The 20,073-nt window shown below is 48.7% G+C and overlaps 1 protein-coding gene across 2 annotated transcripts in view; it reads left to right on the top strand.

Moving 5' to 3' along the window:
- LOC105487594 (SPARC related modular calcium binding 2) overlaps positions 1-20,073 on the top strand; it is a 218,206-nt gene that overhangs the window by 188,499 nt on the left and 9,634 nt on the right. For both annotated transcript variants that reach the window (XM_011751084.3, XM_011751085.3), the window contains exons 10-11: positions 13,321-13,423; positions 15,628-15,902. In XM_011751084.3, the coding sequence (XP_011749386.1) occupies positions 13,321-13,423; positions 15,628-15,902 (378 nt within the window). The remainder of the gene's footprint in view (positions 1-13,320; positions 13,424-15,627; positions 15,903-20,073) is intronic.

Below are 20,073 nucleotides of genomic sequence, written 5' to 3'. Positions count from 1 at the left end.
TCAGGTGTGCCCCTGCCCCATGCCCCGCCCTCCCTCTCCCCCCCACCCCCCAACACCACCCCCACCCTACCCTCTCCCCCCCACCCTCTCCCCCTCTCCCCCCCTCCACTGTGCCCCTCCCCGCCCTCTCCCCGCCCTCTCCCTGCCCTTCCCTGCCCTCCACGCCCCTCCTCGCCCTCTCCCCGCCCCGCTTCCCGCCCCTGCCTCGCCACGCCCAGGAAGGATTCCTCTCCCTGCACATCCACGCACTCCCTGGCCGGTCCCTGCCCTGGCACAGTTCGTGGGACACCGTTCAGCTGATTGGGCCACAGACTTTAGTCCCCAGATGAATAATGCTCTCTTTAAATAACACTGTTATTATTATTTACAAAAATAGAAAGTATAAAGACAGACTCTTTTGACTTTGTTTTTCTAAGAACCTACTTCACACCCTGAGAAACTGAGTCAACTCCATTTTGTTAGGTTGGGAACATAACTTTAAGAACGAGTGTCATTAAATTAGACACTAAGCAAGCATGTGTTCCTTCATGTTTCTTGTGACGGGGTATCAAAGCAGCCCTGTTTTACTCTTATCTTTAGCTCTACTTGGTGGTGGGGGGGTGGATTTTAGCCCCGGAGCTGCTGGAAGCAGGGTCTGGAGGGAACACTTTCAACGAGAGGGTGAGCAGAGCACACAGAGCTCCCGCTCAGAGAGGAGGTCAGCTGGGGAGGAGGAGGCCCGGAAGTCCCATCAGGAGGGACAGCCGGAATTCCTGCAGAGTGGAGTCTTGCTCCCAGCCCTTCCTAACTGAAAAGATTCTGCGACGGTGCCCCGGGCTGGGGGCCTGACGTGGGCTGCTGACAGGTGTAGGGTCTGGAAATCCAGTTGAGTCTCTAATGCAGGAACAACTGTGGAATCAGAAGCGCTGTGTTCCTGCTCCTTGTTCTACTTGAGATTCAAACCAAGAAAAGAATTCATAGTTAGACAGAGGGCTGAGCTGATGTAAGGAAGACACAAACAGTCTTTTAAAAGGAGAAAATCTCCAGTGCCCAGCTGCCCCATCCATAGTGCATGAGACCTGAGAGGAGAAAATGATTCCTGTATGTTTGTGTCATGTGCATTTACTGTGTGTAGACCTGGCTTCAGTTATAAATCTAGATGGAAAAACGAACAAACAAACAAATTTAAAACAAACAGACCATAGGATTCTACAGGCTTGGTTCCGACATCCTAGCATTGTTTCAGAGGCTGAAGTTGTCAGCATTGAGCATTCCTTTGTTCAGATGCAGCCATAGTTTGGCGTCTCATTCATTGAATCGTCATTGGAGCCCCCATTTTGGCTCTGAGTGGCATGTATAGATGTAAAGAAAATCCTTGCTTAAAGTTACTTCCAAAATGTAGCCAGACCTGCTTCCATAAGACCCAACCTCTGTTGCTCAAATTCTGCCAAGGCTACTATTGCAAACTTGTTTTCATTCCATAGTTTACAAAAAAGAAAAACCAATGAGATAAATGCTTTTAAAAAGTTTTCATTGAAATATGACAGTTGTACATGTTTTTGAGGCATGTGATATTTTGATACCTGCATTGGATAGAGTATCTGGGGTAACCGTCAACTCCAATATTTATCTTTCCTTTGTGTTTGGGAACATTCCAGATCTTTTGTAGCTGTTTTGAAATATATGATAAATTATTGTTAACTATAATTTTTCTATTGTACTTTTGAATATTGGAACCGATTCCTTCTATCTGACTGTAGGTTAAGTCAATCTTTTCATTGAAAATTGATGAGAATTAGGAACTGTTCTTAAGACATTCTGGCAAATACTCAGAACGCATTCAATTCCATCATCAGGTGGACCAGAGTCCGCCAGGCAGGTACCTGGGATGTCAGCGTAGGAAAGCGTTTCTCACTCGCTGCTACTTGCATCCCTCATTTCAGAACAAACTCAATCAAAAGATTACAGAGACTGCAGAATGGTCCAGTTCCCAGTCCTGTTTGAATCCCTGGTGTGACCCGGGACGCTAGAACGAGGGCCAGCCACAGCCTTCTGAGAAGGAGCCCTTGCTTCATGGGCAGATCTGTCTGAGGAGCTCTGGGTGTCGGCTTTCTCTGCCATCACCTCTGCCTGTTGTGGTTCGAGGGCACAGATGTGTTTTGTGTTTGGGTTTCTGAGGAGGCAAGCACTCCATGTATTTGGGTAGTTGAAGCCCCAGGGCGACTCACTGCTCCCTCCTGATGGTCAGTCCTCCAGTCTTTGTTCCCTCCAGGTCCTCGTGGACGTCGGCACACGGTCTTGGGGTTGGTGTTGTATTGTGCTTGTGTTGCGGTTGTGTTGTGGTAGTCGCTGTGTGGTTCCCAACTTGGAAGAATTAGCCGCTCTATTTCCATGGTAGGGTTCATTGGTGGTGGGGGGCCTGTCAGCTGGATAAGGGAAGGGGAAGCATGGAGCGGAAGCCTGGGGCAGGCTGTGGCGGGGGGCTGCTGCATTCCCGGGGGCTGCTGCAGACGCTGAGGGGACCAGGCAGCCAGGCACCAACCCCAGAGTCCCCGCTAGACTAACTCCTCGGCGGTGGTAGCTTGCTGATTAGCCCTGGAGGAGACAACGCAACATCACATCGTGCTCAGAAAACACTTGCTCTAAATATTTTGAGTTTAGTAAAATGTAACCTCACTTGAAATCAATCAAGGACATTGGAGCTACAAAATATTTACTAGTACATGGAAGCTTATTTCTTATCACAACAATACATGAATTTTTAGAGTTTCAGGGTTTAAAAACATAGAGTCTATCTTGTGAAGACTGACTTCTTAAGTTTCTCATAAAAGATACAAAAGAGGGAATGTTGTAGAAAAAAAAACTATTAGAAGTAAAAACAAATTAGGAGTTTGGAAAGAAAAGTTTCTCTTTTGACTGGAAAGCATTTCCTAAACTACATATGTGGGGAAAGAAACAGACAAAAACGCTAGCCTGTGCCTGAACATCTGGACACCGTCAGTGCTTCCTGGGCAGTTGGTTTTGCATATTTGGTGTCCTCATGAGGCCTAGAGCAGCCTGCCGGGCCCAGTTGTTTTGAAAGTAAACACTTAAAAGTCATTCCTAAGAATGACTTAGTTCTACCTAAGGATTTCATTGTCAGTTGGAAATGTTCCAAAAAAAATTTTCAGGAGAAAATCCAAGCAGAAATAGTTGTTTTGTCACGCTGAGTAACACCGAGAGTGAGAATAAAGTCTTGCAAATCGGGAAGGCTTTGACGCCAGAAATAATCCTAATGCTTGGCAAAATCTTGATTGCACAAAACACCTCCTTAAAGCAAGAGTGTGCCCTGAAATGCTCGCTCCTCGCCGGATGGCAGATAACATCAGCTTGATCTCCCTTCAAATGCTAGATCCGTCCTCCAGCCTGTGAAACCCGAAGAAAGCCCACGCAGTCTGCAGCATTGATGTCAGTCTGACCTATATCACCATAAACCCTCCGTGCTCTTCACCAATACCTTCATTTTAAAGCTCCTTGAGGGCAAAATTGGTGCTTTTTACTAAGCATTTTGTTAATAAGTAGTTTTCTAAAAATGGTTGAATGACATAACGTTGTCCTTGAGAAATGTAGGAAGACTTTAGAAACACACACGTCAGTCTTTAAGATAAATATTCAGAGTTAACTTATTAGCTGAGATAAATTCCGAGTGCACATCCTGGCCTTGGATGACCTGACCCAAAAGAGAATTAAAGTCAAAGGTGAAGGATTTCGGGAATGTGATGGTCAAAGGAACCTTGGGGAGTTTACGGCAGCACTCAGTTTAATGGATGACCGGAGGCAGGGCCAAGAGCAGGCACCGTCACCCAAAGCCTTGGTTTTCCTGGTCGCTTCTTCACTGGAGGAACTTCCTGATTCTCTTCAGGCGCTGACCTTCTAAACAAGTGCTCACTTCTATCAGCGTATTAGTTATCAGTGTTCACTCCTCAAAGCACTATCTAAAGCCTATGGACCTCTTTGTCTAGAATAATGAAAAGATATATAGAAAAATCAAGAATATGAAAATACATATGGAAAACGTGAATCTAGAAAATGTAGAAAAGTAGAGTGAATGCACAAAAGTAGTGGTTTTCTTTTCAGCTTACGGTTGTGAAGTTCTATGCTTTTTCTTTAGTGCCTCTTTTAAAGCATGAGTAGTCACGAGCAAATTTCATCGGATAAAAGAAAAGCTTCAGCTGAATTAAGTTTGAAAGAGTTTAATTGAGCAATGAACGATTCGTGAACAGGGCAACCGCCCAAGCCCAAGTAGGCTGGGAGACTCCAGCACAGCCACAGGGTGGAGGAAGATTTGCGGACAGAAAAAGGCAAGTGATGGACAGAAAACAGAACTGAGGCACAGAACAGCCGGATTGGTTACAGCTCGGAGTCGGCCTCATTTGAACACGGTTGGAACAGTTGGCTACACTGGATTGGCCAAAACTCGGTGACTGGCGCAAGTGTAGGCTACGGTCTGTTGACGCCTCCACCTGTTAACAGTTCACAACGTACACAGAAACCTCTAGGCCGAACGTAAAATAGATAAGGAGGCAGCTTCAGGCTAAACTTGATTTCATACAACTGATGTGTTCTTAACCGTCACTGGCCGGGACTTCTTTCCCCACCGCGTGGTGGTTAAAGCACGTACCTGTCGTGAGGAAACTGCATCTGTCTTGAATCGTCTAAAAGAGGCACTTGGCGTTGTCAACATTCCCCACATCAGGGACCTCGCAGGTCCAAGGCCAGGCCCTTGAGGATGACGCCCTGACCAGGTCTCAATTTGGAGGGGGATTTATCAAAATAGACTTTGTATACATTTTATAAGCTGCAGGCACTTTATGAATCTCAAAATCAAAGTGCCTGAAGAAACTTTCCTAACGCTATACTTTTTCTTCTTATGTTTAAACTGCATAGAAAGTTAAAAGTTGGAAAGCCATGTGTTAAATGTAATGACAGGCGTCAAATGCTTAATGGAGCAAGTGGGGTACTTGGGAAACATCTCGCACCCCTTTCTGTGGCTGTAGAACTAGATGGTGGGGGTTGAATTAAATCCCAAGAATGGGCTTGGGGGATGACTTCAGAGCTGTGTTCTACTCGGAATAGCTCTGTGTACTTGTTTCGTTCCAGAGGCTCTATCTGGCCCCGGTTATAACCAAACCTCCAAAGCCGTAGGCCCTCTAGCTCCGTGGTTTCTCCTGAACGTATTTCACAAGACTCTCCAGGGTCCCCGCTCTGAACTTCGCCTCACAGCCCCTTCCCTGGACCACACAGCAGCCTCAAGCTGCACTCCTGGGTCCTCCCACAGCTGGCTGAGACCCACAGAGGGAGCGCTGTGACACTTTAAAACAGAAATGAGATTGTGCCACTTCTCAGATTCTCCCAGCAGCTTCCAGTTTCCTTTCAGATAAGGCCCACTTGTTTCTGGACTCTAAGACCCGCTGGGTTTTGGGCCCCCCTGAGTTCCTCAGCTTTGTTCCCTAGGACTGTCCTTCCTGCCTCACTCGACACACCCTGGCATCCTCAGGGCCTCGAGAATGCCGCGCTGCCTGGGATGCGGGGTCTTTGGGGGCCTTCCCTGTGCCCCCAGCACTCTCCTCCCTGTTCCAAATGGCTCACTCCACACCCCCGCGCCTCTGCCTGGCAAGCAGAGGTTAACATGACACCAGTGCCCCCTCTGCCAGGACAGACGTGGCGGAGGGCAGGGACCTGGTCTGCTGTTTCCAGCCTCATCGTGGCCGCGGGGCAGCGGGGAGAGCTCCACAGCTGCTTGGCACACGTTCACCTGGATGTAGGATGCACTCCTGCCTCCACCCCCAGAGAGGTCAGGGTTCTTAGCACCACCCAAGCCTTCAACCTCCCACTGAGTGGGACGTGGGCCTCAATTTCTCCCTCAGACACTGATGTGCTGATTCGTTTCACCAGGTGGTCGCGAGGCCACAGTGTGGTGCTGAGTGTCTCCCCCAGACATTGATGTGCTGATTGGTTTCTCCAGGTGGTCGCGAGGCCACGGTGTGGTGCCGAGTGTCTCCCTCAGACACTGACGTGCTGATTCGTTTCGCCAGGTGGTTGCGAGACCGCTGTGTGGTGCTGAGTGTCAGCTGCATGAGGGTGACGTGCACACGGCCCCACGTGTAGATCAGACAGGAATGCTGTGGTCCTGCCTCTGTGAACCCCGTCACCCGTGGGACACTCCCTGGACCACACAGCCGGGACATGCTCGTTGAAGACTGCTGGAGGAAAATCTGTGCCTGGAATAAAACAGAGAAGCACAGCATTTACTACATGAGCATTTACTACCTAGAAAGAGCAGTCTGCTTTGGCTGGGGGTGCAGCGTTGAGATTGCAGTGCTTTTCAACTCTGGCAATGTCAGGATTTGAAGCAGACTTTTCAAATTCAGCAAATGTCAGTAATCCAGAGCTGTCAAGTGTGAGAGCACACGTGTTTATGGGCATGGCTTCAGGACACCTCTGCCCTGGGAGTTTCCTCTTTGTTTCTCTGATGCCTTCACGTCAGCAGGGCTGTCACTCGGCGGCTCATCTTCCCTTCTTTTCTGTGCCAGGTCGGTGTGTTTTAAACTATAAGAATGAGTAGCCATGACATTTTGTTTCTAGTTGTTTGTGAAAAGACCAGCCAAATGCAGGCGCTGTCATTGGCACCCTCTTTCTCCCTCCCCAGCCAGATGAAAAGAGCTTTTTCTACCAGAAAACAGATGCCCTTTATTTGGTGTGCACACAATGGAACCTTCATCATAAGTCCCCAGAGATGTTCAGGGTCAGAGAGAAACTACCTAGTACTCAGAGCTCTTTCCAGGCACCCAGCTGTGCACAAAGAAAGGACCGATCAGACGTTGGGCTGACGTGAATGCTTTTCTTTTTTTATTTTATTTTATTTTTATTTATTCATTATTATTATTTTTTTGAGACAGTGTCTCCCAGGCTGGAGTGCAGTGGTGCGATCTCAGCTCACTGCAACCTCCACCTCCCAGATTCAAGCGATTCTCATGCCTCAGCCTCCCAAGTAGCTGAGATTATAGGCATGTACCACCACGCCTGGCTGATTTTTGTATTTTTAGTAGAGATGGGGTTTCACTGTGTAGGCCAGACTGGTCTCAAACTCCTGACCTCAAGTGATCCACCCACCTCGGCCTCCCAAAGTGCTGGGATTACAGGCGTGAGCCACCGCACTCACCTGTGAATGCCTATTTACAAGTAAAGATAACTTAGAAAGAAAATTAGAAACTATTTGCTTTTATGTAGTTTGAAATAGTTTATATTCAATAAAGGGACTTAAAATCCAGCTTCCTAAAATTCGTCATAGAGTTAGTCAACGTAACATTTTGTTAGTGTCAAGGCAACACTGGATTCAACTCCTAGCAAAGGAGAAATTATCAGCGCCTTTCTTACAGATTCCTGGAGGACAGAAGGAGTCACAGAAACATCTTAGTAACATTATTTCCATTTCTCTCAACCCTTAGAAGCAACAAAAACGTCTCATTTTCTGTCTAGTTTTAACTGTGCAGTTTAAAATGTATTTCTATTACCTTGGGGAAATGGCACAAAAGTAGAGCACACTCAAACTTTTCTATGATACATTCTTTTTTTTTTTTTTTCTTTGAGACAGAGTCTCGCTCTGTCGCCCAGGCTGGAGTGCAGTGGCGCGATCTCGGCTCACTGCAAGCTCCACCTCCCGGGTTCACGCCATTCTCCTGCCTCAGCCTCTTGAGTAGCTGGGACTACAGGCGCCGCCACCACGCCCGGCTAATTTTTTGTATTTTTAGTAGAGACGGGGTTTCACCGTGTTAGCCAGGATGGTCTCGATTTCCTGACCTCATGATCCGCCCGTCTTGGCCTCCCAAAGTGCTGAGATCACAGGCGTGAGCCACCGCGCCCAGCCGATACATTCTTAAAATGTGGAGAAAGTGTGCCTAAAACCCGCGGGGAAGGGCCGCTCTGACAGAGAAACCTCTGCGTTATTCCACTGAAACTGGGACCCGCAGCGAGTTAGCTCCAGACGGAGACTCTTCAGTTCACCTGAGTTTTGAGAGTGCTCAGTTCCTACCTTAAAATTCTGACCAAGTCTTCAAATATCCAACCCCGTGGACTTTCTCCTAACCCACATGTGACAGCCAGGGCATAAGAGGGGAAACGGCATTTTACTGCTGCCTCCTGCAAAGTGACCCTAAGATGCCCAGCAGGTGTTCTCAGCAGACAGGGCACACGTTCCCGGCCCAGACCGAGAGAACCTGCTTCCCCCTAGCTCACCACGCAGGCCCCCAATGGGAGATGAGGACGGTCTTTTCCCAGGTGGCTGACCTGACCCCTCACGTCAGGCCAGCGAAGGCGTTCCCGGGGTCCATGGCTGGCAAATCAGAGCACGGGCTGATTGCTTGATAGAAATTATTGGACTTCCAAGCCAGAGGAGTTAAACCTGTGAGTGGATAAATAGATAATTATGATGGCGTGAATACCTCTGTGCACACACAACTCCTCAGAAGCATCTGAACAACTTAGAGAAGAAAGCGCTTTCGTTATCCATTCTTTTTTCTTCATTTCTCATCTATACTAGTTTCCTAAACATTGGATCTGAACATAACTAAGAGAACCAATTTTTAAGCCACTGCTAGATACTTAAAACCAGATGAATGAGTCTCATTATCCCCAGACACTTCATGCCTGATAAGCTAATAATGTTACTTACCTGTGAAATCTCTGGCCCCCTCCATACACCTGCTTCCCTCGTGTTCCCTATCCAGACCCTGCAGGCCTCACCTGCCAGGCAATGCACAGACCCCATGATTGTGCCAATGTGCAGCTACTGTTATCCAGTGGTCTCTTCTCTTGATCAGTGAATGAGGAAACCACTCAACTCCACTTTCTCCTGTATTTGATTTCCTTTAGCGGCAGTACTGAGTATTTCAGGTTATGGGAAGGAAGTGAAAGTTAATTATTATCCAGAGAGGAGGTAACTGAGGGAGCAGCTGGGAACTTGTATTCGTTTATATTTAAAAGACAAAGAGAAAAGAAGAAACTACATACACTTACTGAAAACAGGAATTTTTATACAAAAAAGGTTTTTGTTTCTTAAAATAAGGACATTTCATAGAAAGCGCAGAACACATTCATTTTGAAAGAGTGAAAGTCAAAAATGCCTTTAAAGCATCAGAATATTAACCCAGTTCCTGAAAAGTCCCTGGTCCATGGGCTGGGGTCTCTGGGACCAGCTAGTTCAGCCACTTTGTTGACTGGACGGGCTCCAGGATTGAGAAGGGCTCAGGGCTGTGTAAGGTGCAGCACCTTTACTGTGGGGCAAAACCAGGATAGAACCCAGTGTTTCCACAGAAACCTAACAGACGTCAAGAACTTGGATTCTGCAGATGGACCGGAGCACCTGAGTGTACTTGGGCTAAGCTACTCCCTTCCTTGTTTTGCCACAGATTGGAAATAAATCGGTGAACTTACTCTGTTTCTACTTTGAAAAGAACAATCTGGCTTTCTTTCTTGAATTGGCTTATTTTTCCCCCAGGAGCCTGGGTGCAGGATGCTCCCACACTGTGTGGGCTGGGAGAGGCCTGGCACGTGTAACCCAGGTGGGAGTGTGTGGGCTGGGAGAGGGCCTGGCAGGTCTAACCCAGGTGGGAGTGTGTGGGCTGGGAGAGGGCCTGGCAGGTCTAACCCAGGTGGGAATGTGTGGGCTGGGAGAGGGCCTGGCACGTGTAACCCAGGTGGGAGTGTGTGGACTGGGAGAGGGCCTGGCACGTGTAACCCAGGTGGGAGTGTGTGTGGGGTGGGAGAGGGCCTGGCACGTCTAACCCAGGTGAGAGTGTGTGTGGGCTGGGAGAGGGCCTGGCACGTGTAACCCAGGTGGGAGTGTGTATGGCTGGGAGAGGGCCTGGCATGTCTAACCCAGGTGGGAGTGTGTGGGCTGGGAGAGGGCCTGGCACGTGTAACCCAGGTGAGAGTGTGTGTGGGCTGGGAGAGGGCCTGGCACGTGTAACCCAGGTGGGAGTGTGTATGGCTGGGAGAGGGCCTGGCACGTGTAACCCAGGTGGGAGTGTGTGTGGGGTGGCACCTTCCCACTATGCCTCTGTTGACCTGAGACTTCAGTTCTGCGGGTGGTTGGAGAACTGTGAGTGGAACTGTCCCAAAGTAAAGAGTGACTCTGGGTGCATCGCTGAGCCTGCACGCGGCGGTTTTGACGCCAACCTTCCCGTGACGCAGTATTCACAGGGGCCGTTAGACCCCACTGTGTAGGCAGCTGAGTGAGAAGAAGGCCGGGGGTAGAGTGTGCTGCAAAGGACCCCCCGGAACAGCAGGCTCCTCACACAGGTTCTCAGCAGGCAGCTTCCCCAGGCTGAATCACACACCACAAAACGCCAGAGCAAAGGGCGGCTTTGCTCTCAAGGTGGCCAGAGGAGTTACAGTAAGGGTTGACAGGGGGCCGGCACCCCTGTGAGGGACGAGGGTCTCTGCAGCCACCGCTGTGCCAGACGCAGCTGTCATGGGAGAAGCGGAATAGCTCCCTGTGGGCAGCAGTGGGGAAAACCCAGCTGCTCTGGGGTCGTTTGTCTTTTACCTCAAGCCTCGTTGCTCCTCTCGTGAATTTGCTAGATCTGGGACATTTCAGGGTGACGAAATTTTCACTTCGTGGTACTTCTGTGATTTCTCATGCAGTGAACATTCACTTTAACATAATGAAAGTTAGTTTTTTCCTGCTGATTGCTTGTAATCTTTCATTTTTATTCACCGTTTTTCCTTCAGAAATAGTTTTGAAGTACAATCATCCCTGAGCAGTAACAAGCATTATTCCAGGTCCTGGGGTGACTGCGACACGGGAGAAGAAGCCAGGATTGAGCAGGACTGATTTACTATTTCTTCTTTTAGAAGTACATTATGCTTTTCATGTTCAGTTTTTCTTTTGGCATTAAAGAGTCCTGCAGCTTTTACATTATGTTAGTTAAGTTTCGTGATGAGCATCTATTATTTTCTCATTTGAAATAGTATGTTGCTTTATCTCATTTGGGGAAATATGATTAAATTAACAGCCAAAAAAAAATCCCCTTGGGTATATCCCTATTACCACACCAAATATAAGCATAATTCTTTCTTAAAGGTGTTCAGTACTGAGGATTTTCTAAAATGCCTTTTCTCCCAGACAATAATATTCTTCTCCATCAACTCCATATTACCCTCAGAATCTCTGGAGGCCAGTGGAGGACTGGGAATTCATAGAGAGCAGCCCCGGCAGGCAGGTGCCCGAGGTCTCGTGGGTCCCAGCCTCACCTGCCCCGGCGTCTGCCTCCTCACCCTGGACAAGTTCTCCTGGACGGCTGGCCTGGCAGGGCTTCTGCCTGCATGTTCCTAAGCCTGTGCCCTGGAGGTATTTTCAGCCCTCCAGGTTGTTTTTCTCATTTCTTTTCCTGGTTAGTCCTGCAGCCGGGGAGGTCAGCCTTCTGTAGACTGCAGCTCTCCATATCTTCTACTTACTGAGTGGGCTCCTGAGATTTTCTTTGGAGGGGCCATCTAAAACTTCTTAGTAAAAAACGGAATCTAAATTGGGCAGAAGGTGTATGGTGTAAACTCCCTTCCTGCCGTGGTGAGGACGGTCGGAGCAGATGTTCTAATGCCCGAGGTGCTCTCCAGGCTCAGAAGTCACCATGGGGCATCCCTAGCCCCAGCAGAGCCCCAGGGAGGGGCAGCCGCCCCTGGCACGGAGTCTCAGTGCACGGCGTGGCACAGTGGGGACGCTGTCCTTCCAGGACCGGTGCCTGGCTTCTGTCTTCTATTTTCCCCTCAGTATCTTTCTCTTCTTTCTACTGAATTCTGGAAGGGCTTTCTTTAGAAAAACTTAACAAAATGTAAATGGTGACGAGCTCCATCTGTCACCTGTCCCATGGCTATTTACACACAGATAGACCCAGTTGGAATTGGCAGATTTTGCTCCTTGCTCCCTGCTTGTGAAGCTCTTAGACGCGCCGTTCTCATCAGGGAAACCAGAGTGGGGCTCCTGCCTCTTGCATTTGCTTATTGATCCAGCAAGCATGTATTGGGCGGCTGAGTGGCTTCTCTATGCCGAAAGGGCATCCAGAGCGAGGAGACCCACGTTGTCCATGCCGCCCTGGGCCTAAGGACACAGGATGCTGCCTGTGTCCAGCTGTGACTGGGGCAGTAGCACCGGGAGCAGTCTCAGGAGAAAAGACCCCAGAGAAAGTGGACAGCTTCTTTCAAATGTTATCTTGAATTTGGGGTGGGACGAGTGTCTCAGGCATGGAGCTCAGGGAATGCCTAACCGGTGTGAGAGGAGAGTGGTGTTGAGGGAAGGATGGAGGGGAAAGGCACGCTGCAGAATGTTGGGTGCCTGAATTATTCCCTGATCCCAGAATCCATACACAGTCAGCTCTGGGCTCCAAAGCTATGAGCACTAAACCCTGCTGCTGACTATTCGTGCCGATGCCGTGGTGTGGACAAGTCCCAGGAGACAGGCCTTGCGGATGCTGACTCTTCACGCTGATGCCATGGTGTGAAAAAGTCCCCAGGAGACAGGCGTTGTGGATGCAGACTGTTCGCACAGATGCTGTGGTGTGGACAAGTCCCCAGGAGACGGGCGTTGCGGATGCAGACTGTTAGCACCGATGCTGACTGTTTGCGCGGATGCCGTGGTGTGGACAAGTCCCCAGGAGACGGGCGTTGAGGATGCAGACTGTTGGCACCAATGCTGACTGTTTGTGCTGATGCCGTGGTGTGGACAAGTCCCCAGGAGATGGGCGTTGCGGATGCAGACTGTTCGCACCGATGCTGACTGTTTGTGTGGATGCCATGGTGTGGACAAGTCCCCAGGAAACTGGTGTTGCGTACCTCCTGCTCTTTGCCCTACTGCTGCCTCCTTCTGCTCTGAGAAGCGAGGTGGCTCTGGACGGGTGGGGGTGGCGGTGAATCACAGGCTCTGGCCTCGTTTGCCAGGATGGCCAGCCTCATGTGCTCCCAGCGTGTACACCGTATGTCCAGTGTCCCTAAGCACCCAGTGCCTCTGCTGTCATGCTTGCTGGGTGAGTGACACCGCCTACCTCTGAGTGCAGTTCTGAAGATCAGTGAGACACTAATGCCTGTGAATTTTAGTCTCACGTAATAATTCAAACAATACTGGAATTAATAATAACTATGGCTCAAAATCAATATACATAGCGCAATATGTTTGTGTTTAAGCTAGCTCATTAAGATTAAGGTAGCCCAAAATACTCATTTCCAAACACTAAAACAACATTTCCCTGTATTTTAGAGGAAAATCTGTTATGCTTTATGAGTTAACTGTGAAAACATACACATGTTTTTCAGGTTGCCCGGGTGCCAAAAAGCATGAGTTTCTGACCAGTATTCTGGATGCACTGTCCACGGACATGGTCCACGCTGTCTCTGATCCCTCCTCCTCGTCAGGCAGGTACGCTGTGTTCGCTGTGGGACAATGAGTTGGTGGGGTCCCAGAATTCCGGGGAATCTGGAAAGTCTGAACATTACATATTGGCGACCTTCTCAGCTTATTTGGACACAGTAGGGCCTTAAAAAGGAGCCCTCTGCAAACACAGGAAGTTGCTTAGCAGGTTTTTCTTGTAGCATGACTAAATCACTGAAGGCGCTCCCATTGGGGTATGTGGCCCTGAGCCGTGACTCCTGGACCTCCATGGGGTAGTGGGCTCTGACCCTGGTCCTGTTGGTGGGGAGTAGGGCAGGGGGAGCACCTCCTGCCGAGGGCTCTGTGCTTTGAAATTGCACTTTAGAGTTATCCATTGGATTTTAAATACTTTGAACGACAACGTTTAATTTGAAGTTCTCAAAGCGTGATTATGTTTATTGCAGTAAAATGTGCAGCACATACATTTGCCATCCTAACTACTTTCAGGCGTATGATTCGGTTGTGTCCAAGACATTCACACTGCTCAAAATAGGAGTTTTGGAACCCGGGAAATGTTCCCTGAGTACATTGTAGACATTCCTGCACTCCTGGACCTGGGGCCTGGAGCACGGTGTAGTGGACTTCAGTGAATTTCCCATCACTCTTCTTTTCCACCCTCTGTAGATCAGCCTCAGGAGAGTGGAGGAACCCCAGGGTTTTACTGCGATGGCATCTCAAGCATCGGATATTCCCCCTGAACTAGCAATAGTTTATCTGTTTCTTTCAAATAAATTTTGAATGGAGATTTTCACTTTTTTCTTTCTTTAGAATGTTGGCCTTTCTCCCCAGAGCCCCGACACCCAAACCCTTGATGATCTCAGCCACTTTAGATGACTTTTTTGGTCTCCTGAACTAAAAGCCTCTCCTCTCACTGTCTCTCTGCTAAAGAAGACTTAAGGAAATAAAAAGGAAATGCTAACAGAAAATGTCATGAATGTGTAGGAAATTAAATGTAGTAGAGCAGGCCAGGCACGGGGGCTCACACCTGGAATCCAAGCACTTTGGCAGGCCAAGGCGGGTGGATCACCTGAGGTCAGGAGTTTGAGACCAACCTGGCCAACATGGTGAAAACCCATCCATTCTAAAAACACAAAACTTAGCCCAGCATGGTGGCAGGCACCTGTAATCCCAGCTACTCGGGACACTGAGGCAGGAGAATCACTTGAACCTGGGAGGCAGAGGTTGCAGTAAGCCAAGATCACACCATTGCACTTCAGCCAGGGCAACAAGAGCAAAACTCTGTCTCAAAAAAAAAAAAAAAAGAAAAGAAAAGAAATTTAATAGAGTCAAACTTTATGTAAATTTCAACTTTACATCTTCTATTCTTGGAAGGATTGTTTTTGCAAACTAAACTAAACTGCAAACTAAAAACAAAGGCAGTAAATGAATTGCTAACTAAACTAAATTGCAAGCTAAACTAAATGCAAACTAAAAGTGAAGGCAGTAAATGGATTGCTATCTGAGAAACTCCTTTGAAAGTCTGAGAAATTGGCAGTGGTGTCGGAGTTCATGGTGTTCTCATACCTAGAAATGCGTAGCTCATCCCAACAGGCAGAATCCAGAGGCCAGCACCTCCAGGAGGGCCTGCCTGTGCACACACACACCCTCCATCTCAACGAGAAGGTGCATTTCTGCCATTTGGTGCACTTTTAAAGATTTGACTCCCATCCAGACCTTCTAGAAGAGTTTTACTTATTTATGCCCTAAAATATTGAACCTATCATAATCCAAGGAAAGCTATCTAGTTCCAACTTAAAATGTTTTTGATTTGCATCATCCGGTATACCTATGACATAAAGGATGTGTAAAAGAATTAAATTTACAGGGCTAGAAAAGCTCAGGGTTCTGGTGTATCGGGTGGGTATAGCTGCATGTGCTGACTTGCCAGTCCTGTGCACACAGAAGCCAGGATAAGGGGACTTTTGTCCTTCAGGAACGGGCCAAGTGCATCTTTGCTGGGCACAAATTCACTGCATCATTTGCAATTTTGAATCCAACCTGAAAAATATTTGCTAAAAGTGTTCTTCTAAATTATTTCTTTAAATTGTTATATCTGATTACCAATGCTGCAGGCTTAGACACCAGGACCATGAGAACTACAAGCAGGGGTTGTGGGTTTGATGGAAGGACAGTGGCGAGAAAGGGGCAGCTGAGGGGTTTAAGCGTCCTGACGGCGTCTGTGTTCCTTCCAGGCTCTCGGAACCCGACCCCAGCCACACCCTAGAGGAGCGAGTGGTGCACTGGTACTTCAAACTACTCGATAAAAACTCCAGTGGAGACATCGGCAAAAAGGAAATCAAACCCTTCAAGAGGTTCCTTCGCAAAAAATCAAAGCCCAAAAAATGTGTGAAGAAGTTTGTTGAATACTGTGATGTGAATAATGACAAATCCATCTCGGTACAAGAACTGATGGGCTGCCTGGGCGTGGCTAAAGAGGACGGCAAAGCAGACACCAAGAAGCGCCACAGTAAGAGTCTTCCCACCCCCGACCCTGGGCCATGGTCAGGCCCTGAGGCCTGGGAGGTCCGCTTCTCACAAACACAATTACAGAATGTGTTTATGGCCTGGGGGTGTAAAAAAATCAAATATGCTGTTTAATTGTAGGTCATCTGTTTGCAGGAATAATAACGATAATTGATGACTCATGTCATGCCACTTGCCCAGGAGAGCCCAGGCTCAAAGGGCATGAACTCCATGTTGGTTTGCAATGAGCCTTTTCACTGTTCATCATGGTTGGTTTCCCCTAGAATGGATTGTCTTCTGGTATTTGAGGTGCAAGCCTGGGAACCATTGGAATAACTCACTAACCCTGTACCTGAACTCCAACCAAATGTTCAGGCCAGTTCATGAGGCGTAAAATCATTGCTGAGGCCCAGACCAGTCATTCCAATGCTTATAGCAGTTTTACCAATTGAAAATACTTTTTTTGTGTGGGCCTGGCCTACCCAACCAACCGTGACAGGAAGGAAGAGAATCCTATGATGGCCAGAGCCCAAGTGTTCTCAGGAGCCCAAGCCAGGAAATCCCAGGTCTGACTTTTCAACTCAGAGACAGCACTGTGAGATGCACGCATGCCTTAGATTCCACTGCACATGTGTGCTAGATACTCCTGCATGTGTGTGCTGGATCCCACTTCATGTGTGTGCCAGATCCCCCTTCACATGTGTGCTAGATACTCCTGCACATGTATGTCAGATCCCCTGCGTGTGTGCTAGATCCCTTGCACATGTGTGTCCTGGATCCCCTCACATGTGTGCTGGATCCCCCTGCACGTGTGTGTGCTAGATCCCCTGCGTGTGTGCTAGATCTCTTGCACATGTGTCCTGGATCCCCTCACACGTGTGTGAGATCCCCCTGCACATCTGTGCTGGATCCCCTCACGTGTGCTGGATCCCCCTGCACGTGTGTGTGCTAAATCCCACTGCACATGTGTGCCAGATTCCCCTTCATGTGTGTGCTGGATCTCCCTGCCCACCTGTGCTAGATCCCACTGCACATATGTGCTCAATCCCTTGCATGTGTGTGCTAGATCCCCCATATGTATGTGCTAGATCCTGCTGTACATGTGTACTGGATTCCACTGCACATGTGTGCTGGATCTCATTCCACATGTGCATTAGATCTCACTGTCCTTGGGGATCTCTGTTTCCTGATTTGTATAATACTTTCTGGGTAGGGCTAGCAGAGATCTCTCAAATTCCTGTTGTTTATGACTCTTTTATTTGTTGTCAACTTCGGTAACAAATGTGAAAGAGAAAACAAGCTTGAGACTGTGTTGTGGAGGGCTGATTCACCATGGTCTTTAAAATCCTCCTGGCAAGGTGCGGTGGCTCACACCTGTAATCCCAGCACTTTGGGAGGCTAAGGTGGGTGGATCACCTGAGGTCAGGCGTTCAAAACAAGCCTGCCAGCATAGTGAAACCCCATCTCTACTAAGAATATAAAAATTAGCTAGGCATAGTGGCTCATACCTGTAATACCAGTTACTGCAGAGTCCAAGGCACAATTGCTTAAATCTGGGAGGCAGAGGTTGCAGTGAGCCGAGATCGTGCCACTGCATTCCAGCCTGGGTGACAGAGTGAGACTCCGTGTTAAAAAGAGAGAGAGAGAGAGAGAAAAAAAAAACCCTCCTGTGTTTGAAGCTCAGCTGTGAGACACGGGCCCTTTGATCTGACCTGGACTGAGAGTTCCTGGAGGAGGCAGTGACCATCGTCTACCTCCTCTTCTTGGTGTCCTAGTGCTTGTCACGACAGTCACTCAGTGCTGTTCAACCAAATTAGGGGCAGCCGAGATCTGTGTCATGGTGAAGCACTTCCTGCTAATTTCTCTGTGAAAAGTCAGCTCAGAAAAATTAAGCTTTAATTTGAAGCTTTCTGTGTAGGGTCTTTGTGGTTAATGCACGTCCTGCCACCCTGACGATGTATTCACGGGAGAGCGGATGGCCGTATCTATGGCTGCCTCCCTTTGCTCTGTGTGCAGGAGGCTGCCCTCTCTGCTGGCCCGGTCATCTGATGAGGTCAGAGAGAATCCTCAGTTATGTTCAATGTTCTGTCTTCATCAAGGACTGTTTGGCAAGTGTGGGAGGAGTTCACCTCTAACAAGACAAAAAAGAAAAGAAATCATTCTTGGCTGATCAACTCTGATGCATGAAGGCAGCAAATGCCCACTCACCACTGTGGGAAGAGGGGCACTAAACATGCTGCCACAGTCTGGCAAGGCTCATGATCCAATATCCAATCCCACTTCATGGCTCAAGACTTCATTTCATTTTCACAGCCATCCTCTGGGGGATGAGGTCACAGACAGATGCTGCCAACCCTGACACTTGCAGACAAGGACACACAGGCACTGCAGTCATCAGCACTTTGATCTGAGTCTTCCTCAGCAGTGCTGCATGCAGCAAGGGCAGTGCTGTTGGAAATCGTCCACTGTGCTGGGCTGCACTTCCTGTTAGGGCTCCTTCACCCACACCAGGGTACGCCTGCAACCCTGCAGGCATTTGGATGGATAACCAAGAATGCCCATTCTCAGTAGTTGCCCATGTGTGATTTTGTCCTTGCTTTTCCCTTTCTCTGTATTCAGTACCTGCCCATGGGTTTCCTGGGCACTTCTGTCTTACTGCCACCTGATACTGCTTTTGGCTTCTTGGACTGGGACTGTGTCTTAGTCCACTTTATGCTGCTATAACAGAATACCATGGATGGGGTAACCTACGAACACAAATATATTAGCTCATGGATCTAGACGCTGGGCAGTCCAAGATTGTGGAATCAGCATCTGGTGAGGGCCTTTGTGCTGTGTCATACCCAAATGGAAGGGCAAAGAGAGGGTGAGAAAGAGAGAGAAAGCAAGGGGGGCCAAACACATTCTTTCCTAGGAGCTCACTCCCAAGATAATGGCATTCACCTGTTCATGAGGGCAGAGTCCTCATAATGCAGACCTCTTAAGCCTCCCAACGCCTCTGCATTAGGGATTGAGTTTCCAGCACATGAACTTTGGGCTCACCTTTAGACCATAACAAGCTGCTTTCTTCACTTTTTTTCTCTTATTTTGGTCCTTGCTCAGTATCCCAAAAGACAAATGGTGTATTGCTCTTTGAGACTTAAAACCTACCAGCAGGGTCCACATGGGAGGCCTGGGGGAGTGATGGGGAGATGGAGAGCAGGTGGCTGCCAGATTAGCAGCTGGAGCTGGGGAACCATGGTGTCCCTCACCCCTGATGATTCCACATAGGGAAGATGAACACCCACTCAGCAATTCACGAAGGGAGCTGCTCACATTCTGCTGTTGCCCCATCTGCACGTGATGAGTGACACCTTGTGGCACCTGGGAGTTTCCTGTGTAGCTCCTCCTCCATTATGGAAGCCAGTCTCTGCATTTCTATAGAAGGCTAATTTTTATGGTTATAGTGAGAAAATTAAGGATGGACAGAGCCAAGTGTAGATCTGTTTCTGACCTTTTAATCTTCTTCCATTCCTGGATGGTGCAAGCTGGTCTTTTCTTTGCAAGGACTCCTTCCTGTTAGCCGTTGTCAGGTGGCTTGAGTAGCACCCAAAACTTAAGCCACATATGGCCTCTGCCCTCCTCAGCCTGGTGCTACAGGGTCATGTGGTCCATGGCCCTTGCTGGGGCAGATTCCTGTCTACTGATTTCTTCAATTAAACTGAAGTAAATATAGACTCTTTGTGAGGGGGGTGGGTGAGTTCCGGTTTGTGAGGGGGTGGGTGAGTTTCGGTTTGTGAGGGGTGGGTAAGTTCCGGTTTGTGAGGGGAGTGGGTGAGTTCCGGTTTGTGAGGGGGGTGGATGAGTTCCGGTTTGTCAGGGGGGTGGGTGAGTTCCGGTTTGTGAGGGGGGTGGGTGAGTTCCGGTTTGTGAGGGGAGTGGGTGAGTTCCGGTTTGTGAGGGGTGGATGAGTTCCCGTTTGTGAGGGGAGTGGATGAGTTCCGGTTTGTGAGGGGAGTGGGTGAGTTCCGGTTTGTGAGGGGTGGATGAGTTCCGGTTTGTGAGGGGAGTGGGTGAGTTCCGGTTTGTGAGGGGGGTGGGTGAATTCCAGTTTGTGAGGGGGGTGGGTGAGTTCCAGCAATTGGTGGGTTTTCAAGTACAATAATTGGGCCCAGAGCTGTGATTATGGTGACAGA

Source organism: Macaca nemestrina, chromosome 5 (genome assembly GCF_043159975.1).
Source record: "Macaca nemestrina isolate mMacNem1 chromosome 5, mMacNem.hap1, whole genome shotgun sequence".
NCBI lineage: Eukaryota > Metazoa > Chordata > Mammalia > Primates > Cercopithecidae > Macaca > Macaca nemestrina.
The sequence above is the reverse complement of the archived record's forward strand: the minus strand, read 5'-3'. Positions and strand labels throughout refer to the sequence as shown.